At 43.0% G+C, this 12,918-nt stretch overlaps 1 protein-coding gene across 1 annotated transcript in view; it reads left to right on the plus strand.

Annotated features, from left to right (window-relative positions):
* Positions 1–9,826, plus strand: part of TSGA10 (testis specific 10) — a 76,057-nt gene extending 66,231 nt beyond the window's left edge. The window contains exons 17-20 of the mRNA XM_083168529.1: positions 592–794; positions 1,645–1,749; positions 1,953–2,099; positions 8,199–9,826. Of these exons, the coding sequence (XP_083024655.1) occupies positions 592–794; positions 1,645–1,749; positions 1,953–2,099; positions 8,199–8,226 (483 nt within the window). The 3' untranslated portion in view covers positions 8,227–9,826. The remainder of the gene's footprint in view (positions 1–591; positions 795–1,644; positions 1,750–1,952; positions 2,100–8,198) is intronic.
* The last annotated feature ends 3,092 nt before the right edge of the window (positions 9,827–12,918 follow it).

The raw sequence follows: 12,918 nt of genomic DNA on the forward strand, positions 1-12,918 counted from the left end.
CTAAGTCTGTGTTATTTGTTAATACTAAGTCCAAGAGTGCCTCATCACGAGTTGGAGTTTCTACCGTTTGTGTAATAAACTGGTCTTTAAGTAAGCTTAAGAACCCATTGCTTCTTGCTGATTTACCGGTTTCGTTTTTCCAATCAATGTCGGGTAAATTAAAATCCCCCATAATTAATACCTGACCCTGATTTGATGCTTGTTTGATTTGAATTAAAAGAAGAGACTCTTCCCTTTCGTTTATATTTGGTGGTCTATAGCATACCCCTATTATAAAAAAAAAATTGTTTTTTTATTATTGTCGGTTATCTCTGCCCAGTGCCCACACTGTCTCCGAGTTGTCTTCTTCCAGGTCTGTGCTCATATTTTTCTCACATGATGTTAAGTTATTATTTACATATAGGCACACACCCCCGCCCCTTCTATTTTCCCTGTCTTTCCTGTAGAGTGTATATCCCTCCATGTTTAATGCCCAGTCATGCGACTCATGCGAATAAACCACAAACAAAATATGTGATCATTATGTGATATAACAAAAAGCTGTTCACTATAATATCAATTGTGTTTTCTCCTGTTCTACTGTGTGTTTAGCTTCAGCAGGAGCTAGAGTCCACCTGCTCAGAGGTAGAACTTCTGAGGAAGCAAATTGCAACCGAGAGAATTACTGTAAAGAACCTGGAGGCACTTCTGGCATCAAACCAAGAAAAAGAATTTAAATCAGAAGTACAGGTTCAGGAAATGGACTCGGAGCTCCAGCTGCTTGGAGATAGATTAATGCTGGCAGAGAGCAAACTGTAAGTATAAATACATTCCATCCACAACAATGATCGTTGTTTGTTTATAACCGAAAAGCCCCAGCCCAGGATATAAGCAATGTGCATTTTGATGTGTATAAACAAATATATTTTGTCCAATTAAGATGGAGCCTTCAATTACAGTAAAGGTTCATTTTTTCACATACAAATTTTGATTTTTAGATATTCCACCACTGGATTAATATTGTAGGTTATGTATTCACAACTGTCATTAGTAATCCAAGTCTCAAAGTAGCAGCAATGTGGTTGGTCAATCAACTTATTATAGAAAGAGACAATTCTCCTCTTTGAACTTGGTACTTCATTTATTGTCCAAATCCTCATGATTTAGGGGCTTATTTATCATTCAATATTTGTGACCTATTACAAGAAAGTACCAATTTTTGTTGGAGACCACACATGCGCAGTAGCCCTAGAGAGGTAAAAGACAGCAGTGAGGTGACACAAATACACTACATTGATCTGTACATTTTCCATTAAACTCATGTCAGAAGCCAGCTAATGGCCTTGCTGTTCATCTTCACTAGCTGCTGCCTGAAACTATAGTGAGATAGTTCCCCAGAATAAGCCCAGTTTTGGGCTGACTTTACTACTATAAATGTTGTGCAGCTTGCTGACATTTCCCCTGCAGTATGTTAAATATGTTCACGAATTTACATTTACGGTATCCCTATAGAAAGCTTATAACATTTAATTTTTTTTAAAGGAAAATGAATTTATTTTACTACAAGGTAAGCAGTAGCCATATTGTTCTAGCAGCTTTTCGCTATGTCCACTGAATACAAATTATTGTTAAGTAATCTTTTATTTCTTTTCTTGTCAATTTCAGAGGAGCCCACAGCCGAGAAGCCGGACATTTAAAAAACAAGATTGCCCAACAAGAGGCTGAGCTCGAAATCACTAGACGACACCTATCTACTGAACGCTTTGAAAGGTAATTGGACTTGAATCTACGCTCAGTTTATTTTATCCACTTAATGCCTGATGGTCGGAAAAGCATTTTCTTTTTTTATATGTTCTTGACCATTTTTTGGGGGGAGAGAAAAAAAAATGGGCACCTAAGTGTTTGATACCAATTTTATGGTCAGTTGTTACGAGTACATCGGTTATGACATGCAAATAATTATCTGTTTATAGAGAGCTTGCAGTCAAGGAACTTCGGCGCCAAAATTACCAGACAGCCTCAACATTTGGACGATCTCTAAGTCCTTCTAGACTTTCACCTGAACAATCTTTCCGCTCTCCTGATCGCCGTTCCAGATCTCCAGAAAAATCGATTGACAGGTGAGTAAAGAATATTAAGAAATAAAATAGAGGATTACTAGTAAGTAAACTAATATAAAGGTATGATTTTAATTAATAAAACATTTTTTGGGCCAGATATTCACTAAAAATCTATTTCCCCTAACCTGGAATCCTACAATGTACTCTAGCAAGGACCGGACACTTTCATATAGCTGTGAGCTCGTCTAGACTGGAGACTCTTGAGGCAGCAGGGGGAGTACATTTACTAAAGTTTTTAAAAACTGAAATGAAGTGTTGTTGCCCATAGCAACCAATCACATTGTGTCTATTCTTTTTAGGATGCAATAGAGAAATGATAGACAGAATCTGATTGGTTGCTATCAGCAATGACACCTCTTTTCATTTTTAGAAGGTTTAGTAAAATTACCCCACTATGTTCTGTGAGGCTTCACTAAAGTGTGATTGTCATCATCAGGGTAGGGACTGTGTACATGCACTTACACATCACACACAGGTGCATGATTATATAATAGACCAGTGGTTCCCAAACTCTTGTGAACCACGGCACCTTAGGGTATCAGATTTTTTTTCACGGCACCCGATAGGGCCAAAAAAATTATATACAATTAAGGGTTCTTATGTAGTATCTGGACGCCCGATTATCGCATCGCATCCGACCAAATCGCATGCGATGCGATGGACCCAATTTTCCATAGGATTCTATGGGAAAAAGGGTCCTTTTCATTTCCCCACTATCCAACTACGCATGGAGTTGGATATAAACCCGTGGCGAGCGTAGCGAGCCACCGAGCCCGAAGCGTGGCGAGCGGACGCAGATTCGTTAAAAAGTATTCCGCATCCCCGCGCGGGGCTCGCTGCGCTCGCCACGCTTCGGGCTCGGTGGCTTGCTATGCTCGCCACAGGTTTGTATCCAACTTCATTCGTAGTTGGATAGTGGGGAAATGAAAAGGACCCTTTTCCCCAGAGAATCCTATGTTAAAATGAGTCCCTTTTAACATTGAATCCTATGGAAAAATCGGGTCCATCGCATCGCGATGGACCCGATTTTTTAATCGGGCGTCCAGATACTACATAAGTACCCAATTAAGTAAATTGTGATTATATGTCATTCTGAGTTTTCAGATGAGCACTTGCTTCTGTTTGTCCATTTTATGATTGGAAGCCACAAGCCCTGATTTTCCTATCACATTCACTGTAAATAATTTAGGCCTAGGCACACATTTTGGGAACCACTGCAATAGACTGTTCCAAATCCCAAGAATAAATCCGCTTGGTTCTATCACCAATGTAGAGTCATACTATGGCCACGCTCATTTTTGCATTACAACTATAGCTTTTAGGGCAGAAGAAAATATGAGTTTGATAGTGCAAATGTGATTTGGCTGTGTGGCTTCTAATCACAGAGTCTATTTTCAGCAAGAACATGCAAATCAGAGGTCACTTCAGCTGTGATGCTGTAGGCTCAGGTTTATGAGTACAGTAAAAAAGGTTTCACTATTGACTACATCATTAGTACAGTTTGTGTTATATAGGGCCTGATTCAGAATTGATTGTAATTAGATGCTTTGCAAATTGAGCAATTATCTATCAAATGCACATGTGTACCATTCGCATCAAGCATGCATGAGGGGGAATAGCGACACAAAATGTACACAGATCGTGTACAGAAGCCGACATTTGGGGATGGTAACCTGGTGTTCCCAGGCGTTTGAGGAGGGTCTGTGACATCAGCGATGACCACTTCCAGCCTGTCTCAGTTGCAGATTAGGGGAAGCCTCAGACTTACTTGCACATGCAGTAAAATCCTTTTGTTGGTCTGTGGATTGCATATGGATTTGCGAGTGGAAGCCGATTAGCAATTAATTTGCAAATGATCTCGCAATTTTGCAAAGGGCAGTTACTCTTTCTGTCTGGTTAGCAGCTTAAGCTGGCCATTCATAAGAATGTATGCGAAGGCACCCGCGCACACAGGGGAGGTTTCCGAGTACATAGAACCCCCCCCCCCGCCTGCCTGCCAGCCACACAGTACCAGTGACACCGCTCCACCAAGGGTCCACCCGCCGCCTGATGCATACCATCCATCCCCTGCTGCCTGTTATCCCTGCTGTTAACAACAAAAAAGTCAACGATGCAGGGGGTTGCTTGCGGCTCTTTTGGTCCACTGTTTGTGCGTCTCTGTCATTCCAACGCCCCTGCCTGCAACACTGGGTAAACGAGTCAGCTGGGCACTGTGGTGGAAAACCCGGCTGTCTGAAAGCACATCATCCATCTGTCCATAGGCGGCGTGGCTATTTGAAATGATGCGCTGATGGCTCCTGACTGGCTGCCTGGCCATGATTTGGCGCGTAATTTCAAATAGCTGCGACAACGTGCTTTGAGACAGCCGGGTTTTCCACCACAGTGCTCGGCTGTCATTTAGCGAAGCAGACAGGGACAGGCAATGAGGGCAAGGTGAGCGGATGGAGGCGGAACCGTTCCGTCTCCAAAATGGAACTGACGGAACGCAGTTCCGCCCTGTTCCGGCTCACTTTAACCCCTGGCAACACCATAATCTCCTATTTCAGTTTTAATCTTCTAATTACTCTGTGTAACAGTACGTGTAAATAAAGTCAAAAACATATATGGATAACGCAGTTATGTAGTGATATGACAATGGTCTCGTATAATTAACAATGCAAAACACACACAATTGATTGATGGGTACTTCTTTTAATGGAATACACTTCTAAAAAGCAAGTCTTTGGTAAAACGTATTGCTGGTGCTGCTAGTGGCAGGGAGGTGTTCATAAGGGTGGGCACAACATTAGGGTTTGCCTGTAGATCCGTTACTCTTAATGTGCGCACACCTTTGTGTGTATATATATATATATATATATATATATATATATATATACATACACACATACATCCATACATACATACACAGTATCTAGTATATATTGCACACAATATTTTTTTTTATGTGATAGTATGTGTATTTGTTTTTACCTGTGATAATATATGTGTACTTTCACTTATATTACTAGAACTGCTTGTTTTTGCTTTAACCTCTTCATGTGCAGATACACTAAGGAGGGGGTGGGGGTGCTGTATTGGGGCCTTACCCTGCCAAAGAGGTGCAGCTAGATACACCACCGGGTATGCCCATTCCTGGCATAAGTGATAAAGTGGAGAGTGAAAAACAGACAGCCAATCAGCTCCTACCTGTTATTTTTCAAACCCAACCTGTGACATGACAGGTAGGAGCTGATTGGTTGGCTGTTTATCACTCTCCATTTTATCACTTTTGAAGCTTGATACCTCTGGCCCTGGGTCTTAGAGAAATAATGTTACTTTTCCAAGGCAACTGCAATGATGATTGCATGCACACTATTACTAGTCACAGCTTGTAATCCATGCAGGGGCGGATCCAGGATAAAATTACAGGGGGGGACACCATGATAAAAGAGGGTTTAGGTGGGGGAGGGGCAGTGTTAGTGGTGCCAGTGTACATGCTAAGAGAGCGGCAGAGAGAGGGTGGGAATGGGACTAAAGATAGGCCCTGGCAGTTAAAATAGGCCATGGCGACAAATGTGAAGGATGTAATTGTGCGCGCGCCGAAGGCGCGCTCCAAAAAAGGGGGTGTGGCCACTCAACAGGGGGCGTGTCCTTGAGTGTAGTGTACAACACCATATACAACTTCTACACATTATGCAACAAAATACTACACCCCATTATACTTGCCCCTTACACATGATGCCAAATGGAATGAGCCAAAATTCACATAATGCCACACGTATTGAGCCAGAATTTACATAGTGCCACACGGATTGAGACAAAATTCACATAATGCCAAATGAATTGAGACAAAATTCACATAATGCCACATGGATTGAGCCAGAATTCACATAATGCCACATGGATTGAGCCAGAATTCACATAATGCCACACAGATTAAGCCAAAATTCACAATACGCTTCATAAACAGGGACATTGTGCGCCAAAGGCGCGCATTAAACATTTACGCCATAATGTCCATTACACGTTAAGTTACACGCTATTATGTCCATTATGTATTATGCCAAACACCATAATGCCTATTAAAAATTATGCTACGTAAGTGCTGCTTATCTACATGCTCATTGCCAAGGGTTCAATGCTCATTGCCAGAGGTTCCATGCTTGTTGCCATGTGGGATTACATGCTCATTGCCAAGGGGGAATACATGCTTGCGGCAAACAGGGACAGCTGCCGCCAGGCAGAAGTGATAGCCACTGACAGTGGCAGAGCCTTGCTGTATTCAGAGCACTACAGGTCCCGGCTATTTGAAAAAATACCCCTTTCACACCAGAAAATGCATTCCCAGGTTGGCCCCTTTTACACCAGCCTTGTCCCTGCATTTTCTGGTGTGAGGGGGAGAGAAAACCACCCCTTCCCCCCTTTAACCAGTTATCTAATTTAACCGGCTATATCTTCGGAACCAACTGACCCATTTACATGAGACAAATATCATATTGAAGAACTTTTGAGTGGGCTTTGAATGATTTTGGTCCAGTGAAACTGGAACGTTTGGTTCCAGAGTAATCTGCCCTCAAAGAACATGGGCCCTTATTCTGATCGGTGCGGCCGGATCCGAATATGCGGCCAGGACCGTGCGTGCGAAACCCCGCCTTCCATACGGATCGCCAACTCCATCCGTACGCGGTAAGAAGCTGGCCGAACGGACCGCACGTGTATTTTTCATGGAATACGCCTCCTCCATCTCAGGGAACCTCCCCCATCATTCGATGGTCGCAGACCATCGAATGCAGGACCGAGTGGTCCACCAGCTCCCGCAACCTCAGACCACACGGACATTTTTCCGTGCAAAAGCAGAGATCTGGGCGGGCAGCTGACATCCGGCGATGTCATATGTCCGCCCCCTACACACGCATCACGGCCGCATTACCATACGTACGCCCAGCGCTTGCATGGGAACGCCCATGAAACGCGGGGCGTATGCATATGGTAATGAGCCCAAATAGCCCTTCACGCCCCTCTCCACCCCCTGTTCGGAGTGTTCACATTTAATGCGGAATTTGGCCGTACGCCCCGCTCGCACATGCGCAGAGACGCCTCTGCACATGCGCAGACACAAAACATTGGCGGTACGAACGCACGCGGATATTACCGCACCAACCAGAATAAGGGCCATGAACAGCCATGAAATTTCATTTCAAAAATAAAAAAATTGGTTTACATTCAATATCTCTGAAACCGATTGACCGATATGGACCAGCCTAGTATCATATTGAAGGCCAAGCGATTTGGAATGGAGTGAAATCAACCACAAGCTTCTGCGATGCCAGGGGGGGAACTGGCAGCCGCCGGAAACGGGTGGGGGGTCGGAATTGACGGGTCCCATATTATCCTATGGGGGAAAAAACGTTACAGCTTTGCCAGGCGATATCTCCGGTTCCCGGGAGGCTAGAGACACGGGGCTGGGCTCGTTGGAAAGCCCTGGTCCTCAGCTACAATTAATGACAGGGGGGCACGTGCCCGGGTGCCCCCCCCCCCTGAATCCGCCACTGAATCCATGTAATAATTATTTTTTTTATAAGCGGTACTATTTTTCTGGAAAAATAGGTCCAGGAACTCCAGGTCTGTGGGTGGTTCAATTAAATACGGAGAGAGAGGGAGATATGTATGTATATATTGTAGTTAGAAACAGAGGCACTCACATGTGACTTTAAAGTAAAACTTTTCTCATGGAAAGTACATTTGGGCCCAGAACAGGTTCAGGAACCCAGTTCCTGATGATGTCATATTTAATTAGAGGTTCAGGAGTTCCTGCTGAAAAATAGCACTGCTTAAGATATATATGAAACAGATCCTGAAAAAAAAAACCATAAATCTCAGTGCGGGTTTTTTAAGCACAAAAGCACAGGCTGCTTTACTATTGTTGCACTAGAGAAATGAATGTAAGGATAGAGTTGTATCTCGATGTGTAGCTGATAATTAACAGTATCCTGTCAATAACAGTGTTGCATAACCCACACACCATGGGTCTGTACTAAGTCTCCCGCAGATCTGTGGGTTGTTCATGATACACAAGTCCTCCTGTGTTGTCTAACTGTACACACTATTTTTCTCTTGCAGGGGTCATCTTCTGTTTAGAGACTATTAGACTGGATCCTGAAACACGGCTTTGCCACCTAGAAGATATCTTTGCATTTAGTGACTTTAGTTTCAACTATTATTGAAGCAACAAATCTGACAAATCTGCTATTAATTATGGCATGGATGTTTATGTTTTTCATTTGCCAATCATAGGACAGACATTAGGAAATGGAGACAGAACTGTTAAATAATAAATAAGTACAGATTTCTCAAACTACCCATTGTGACACACAGGGCTCTATTTATCAAGAGGTAAAAAGCTATTTTTCCATATGACAACAAACATTTGCATTGATGATATTCCCTATTTAACAAAAGGAAAGGACATACAGAGGCCATTTTCCACAAAGGAACATCATTGCAGTCTTTCAGGATTTCTATCTCTGGCAGATGCTGGAGGGCTGGTGCAATAATGATGATGACCATCAATTTAAGAAGCTACCCACTTCTGATTGGCTGATTGACAAATTACTTAATTCATTAGTCATCTATTAGAGATGTGTCCAGCCTGCACCACTAGCCTGAATATACTGCCGTCTCTTCTGGGGACAGAGGCTTAACTTCAGTTGGCTCTACCTATATCCGGCAATGGGGGACCAGAGAAGTTATGTTGGATTCTCCTCAGGTCAAAACTTTATGTGCATGTACAGCCACCACTGGAACCCTTTGCCAGCTGTGGTAGGATGCCAGTAATATGGAGAAAGCCTCTGCATAGGAGCTTAGTTTTCACAAGGGCTCTTCATGGATTGATAAGTGACACATAACAAAAATAAAAACAGTTACTGATCCATTAATGATAAAATACAGCTCAAATATATATATTTATTTTATTGTTATTATTTTTTTATAAATAGGCATCAAATCCTACACATAGAAAAAGCTGCTGCTCCAATAAGGCTGTAATTCTATTCCAACATTTACAAACTAGCTGCCACGTGCCACCTAGGTGTGCATGTGACGTCTTGCCATACATTGTGCTTATCCTCGTTACACGTACTGTAGTACTGGAGCTGTGATAGATCATCAGTCTCCTCCTAGCTGGAAGGCTAGTATGACAATGCAACCAAGTTTATTTCTACATTTATGGTGTTCATTTTTCTTTTTAGTGTGTTACAGTTATATATATATGTTTTTGTGTGTTTTTGGTTTGTTTTGCAATTTTTTTATATAATAAAGGGATATTTTTATTTGATTGATATGTTTTCTTAGGTATTTAAATTAAATTATTTTGTATTTTATTTTGGAAAACAGAAATGTATTACCTGTATGATGTCTAATAGAAGGTTACCTTGTGGCCAACTGGGGAATGATGAAGGCAGGGTTTAGCTACCTACGAGAGTATGTAGACCAAGTTAAGAAAAAAATTTCAACCAAGGGCGCAAAGCAGGTACTTGGGCTGGACTGCACATGATTAGATGAGAAAGCTGCTCTGGGAGCAGAGTGAAGATCCTTGGGAGTCTACAGCTACACCGCCTGGTCCCTAGTCCGTTGTTATTAAGGTGCACAGCAATGCTCTGACTTCATCCCTCCGCTTGTAGCCCCCTGCTGCAGCTCCTGTAACAGCCACTGTGATTTGTGCCTTTTGTTTGGAGGCTTATTTTGATTGTGCTTTTTTATTCAATAAAATATTATTTTTATATGTATGATGGATTGGATTTTTTGCTACATCTATGATTCAGCGCAATGATGATCTTTATAGCTAACTTATTATTATCATCATCATCATTATTTTTTTTATATAACTCCACATAGTGTCAGTAGTGCCATACATGGAAATTTACAACAAAAAAACCCCAACATATTAACAAAACACTTTTATTCAAGCAGATAGTACAAGGGAAAACTCAAACAACAAGATTTGTGTAAAACTAAAGGCCCCCATACACTAGGGCGACTTGTCCTTAGGACAAGTCGCCCCCGACTTCCCCCTGAGCTTCCCCTGAGCTTCCCCGGGGGAGCTTGATTAGATTGGCACTTGATGTGCCATTTTTTACATGTGATAAATCGTCTCGATTTATCACATGTAAAAAACCCGGGGAGCAGGGGGGGGGGGGCTACAGAGGTGGGAGCTGGTGGGAGCAGGGGGGCTGGGGACGCTGCGGGGGACACGTCTGTGTCCCCCGCTGCTGGGGACGCTGCGGGGGACAGCGTCTGTGCGAGGCGGTAGAGGGAGCAGGGGGGGCTGGGGACACGTCTGTGTCCCCCGCTGCTGGGGACGCTGCGGGGGACAGCGTCTGTGCGAAGCAGTAGAGGGAGCAGGGGGGGCTGGGGACGCTGCGGGGGACACAGGCGGTATAGAGCCGGCCGGGAGCTGTCAGTAATGAATAAAAAAAAAAAGCCCATACAATGAATGGGCAGCCTGTGATTGGCTGCTGAGCGCTCTCTCAGCCAATTGCTGACTGGCTGAGAGAGCGCTCAGCCAATCACAGGCCGCCCATTCATTGTATGGGCTTTTTTTTTTTATTCATTACTGACAGCTCCCGGCCGGCTCCTCCTGCCCGGCTCTATGCCGCCTGTGTCCCCCGCAGCGTCCCCAGCCCCCCCTGCTCCCTCCACCGCCGCGCCGCCCCACTAGGTCCCAAGTCGGGTGGTCGGACGTGCAGCAGGTCCGACCACCCGACGCAGATCCGATGCGCACGGGACCGCGCATCGGATCTGAGGGGACATCAAAACTAGCCGATTTTGGTCAGATTTCGGCCAGATCCGACTGATCTGGCTGAAATCTGACCAAAATCGGCTAGTGTATGGGGGCCTTAAGAAGCACTCAATAACTCTATGAGAGAAACCACCAAAGTTGTCAATTGTAAAAGATTGTAAATGGGAATCCACTGGAGATGAATAGTTTAGGATGATCTCCAAGAATTTGGAGGACCTGTTCATGAGATCTTACAGTCTAGAGGAGTCTGGATAAAAGTGGGAGAAGAACTGGCAAGACTCACCCCTCAATCATCTCGCTTTTCAGTTACCAATCCAAAACCCCATCTGCAGGCTGATGTAGGAGGGGGTGGGGTGTGTGTGTGTGTGGGGGGGGGGGGCAGCGCTTTCTTGTAGCAGTGTGTGAATAGATGCCATGCATAAGCAATGCAGGGGGTGAGCCTGGGGGCAGTCCAGCTTTGCAGGAAGTTCTCGGCATGTCCAGCGTGTTGAGAACAGGGGCTTGACACAAAGTCACCCCCTCTCCTGCGAGGACATACCCATTTTTGGACACATGCAACTGGGTCCCAACTCTATACTCCCATAACTTTGAGATGTATGGAAAGAGATAAGGGTTTTTTATTTATTAGGATGGGAGTTCTATTGAAGATGGGGTGTTGTATGGGCAGTCAATCAGATTCTATCTATTATTTTCTAGAAGGTATTAAATAAATAAGTAGATTCTGATTGGTTGCTATAGGCAACATGCCATCTTCAATAGAACTCCCATCTTAGTGAATAAACCCCTAGGAGTGAGATCAGAGGGCATGTTTCAGTATTATGAGTGTTGCTGTTTGACTATGACAAATTAATGTGCAATTATGAAACCATGATAGACAATCTTACAGGGTGGGGAGTGAAGCAGCGATGGAGAAGTCTTGATTGTGGGAATGGAAGACGGTAACCTGATTATAAAAGGTACTATAGCTTTATGGTCATTTACTAAGTATCTGATAATTGACTTGTATTGGTTTATATGTAATATCTTATGTTATACAGCATCATTTTGGTTCTGTGAGATGAAACTCAACAAAGGGTGAGAAAAAAAAATCAGAGACAAAATTACTGTCATATAGCTCATTCAATTTTTTAGAATTCAGTACATGGCGATCACATATACATATTCAAAAGATAGAAAGAACAAAAATATAGGTTAAAACTTTTGGTTTGTGAGATCCAGGTGGAAATACTGAGTGCCAACTGAATTTTTCAAAATTGGTGTGAAAGTTGTATTCATTTGTATTCATCACAATGACCATCATAATGACCTCTAATGTTTACCTTTTTTTTTTAATTAATATAACAAATGTGAGTGACGCTAGCAATTTTAGCCGATATTTTGCATATCTCTCACAGAGCTGTTGGCGCTCATATTATTCGCTTCTCCTATAGATCGTAAGCTTGCGAGTAGGGCCCTCATACTGTAAATACCCTGTTTGTTGTATCACTGTCTCCTATTGTAAAGCTCAACGGAATATGCTGCACTATATAACAAACTGTTAATAAATAAATAAATCTGTCCGAGAGATGTTGGCATTTTTGAGCATCTCTCACAAAGATGTTGGTACTCAAAAGGTTGAGTCAACAATATTTGAGAGAACAGCAGCTCAAATTACTACTGTCTAATGCAGGGGTGGCCAGATTTTTGTGTCCCAGGATCTACTTTTAGTTCACATATTTAGCGGAGATCTACCATTGTCACATACGTACGTACATACATATATACATACATACCAGGGACGTGCAGTCAGGGGAGGCAGGTGAGGCAGTGCATCACCTGTCATTAATGAGCAACATAATAAAATGATACATAGAAAATACTTATGACACATAATGTGTCATAAGTACAGTTTATGCTGTATATTATTATAATCATTTCACCCCATTTTCTTTTTTTTAAATGGTTTAGGAGGCACCAAGTGCGGTGCCTCCCGCTGGCAATGTAAAAGTACAGAAATAGGGGGCGGGAAGCACCGCGCTGTCAAAGCCCATTGAAAAAAGGTGT

The sequence above is a fragment of the Crinia signifera genome, chromosome 2, assembly GCF_055691185.1.
Source record: "Crinia signifera chromosome 2, ASM5569118v1, whole genome shotgun sequence".
Classification (NCBI taxonomy): domain Eukaryota; kingdom Metazoa; phylum Chordata; class Amphibia; order Anura; family Myobatrachidae; genus Crinia; species Crinia signifera.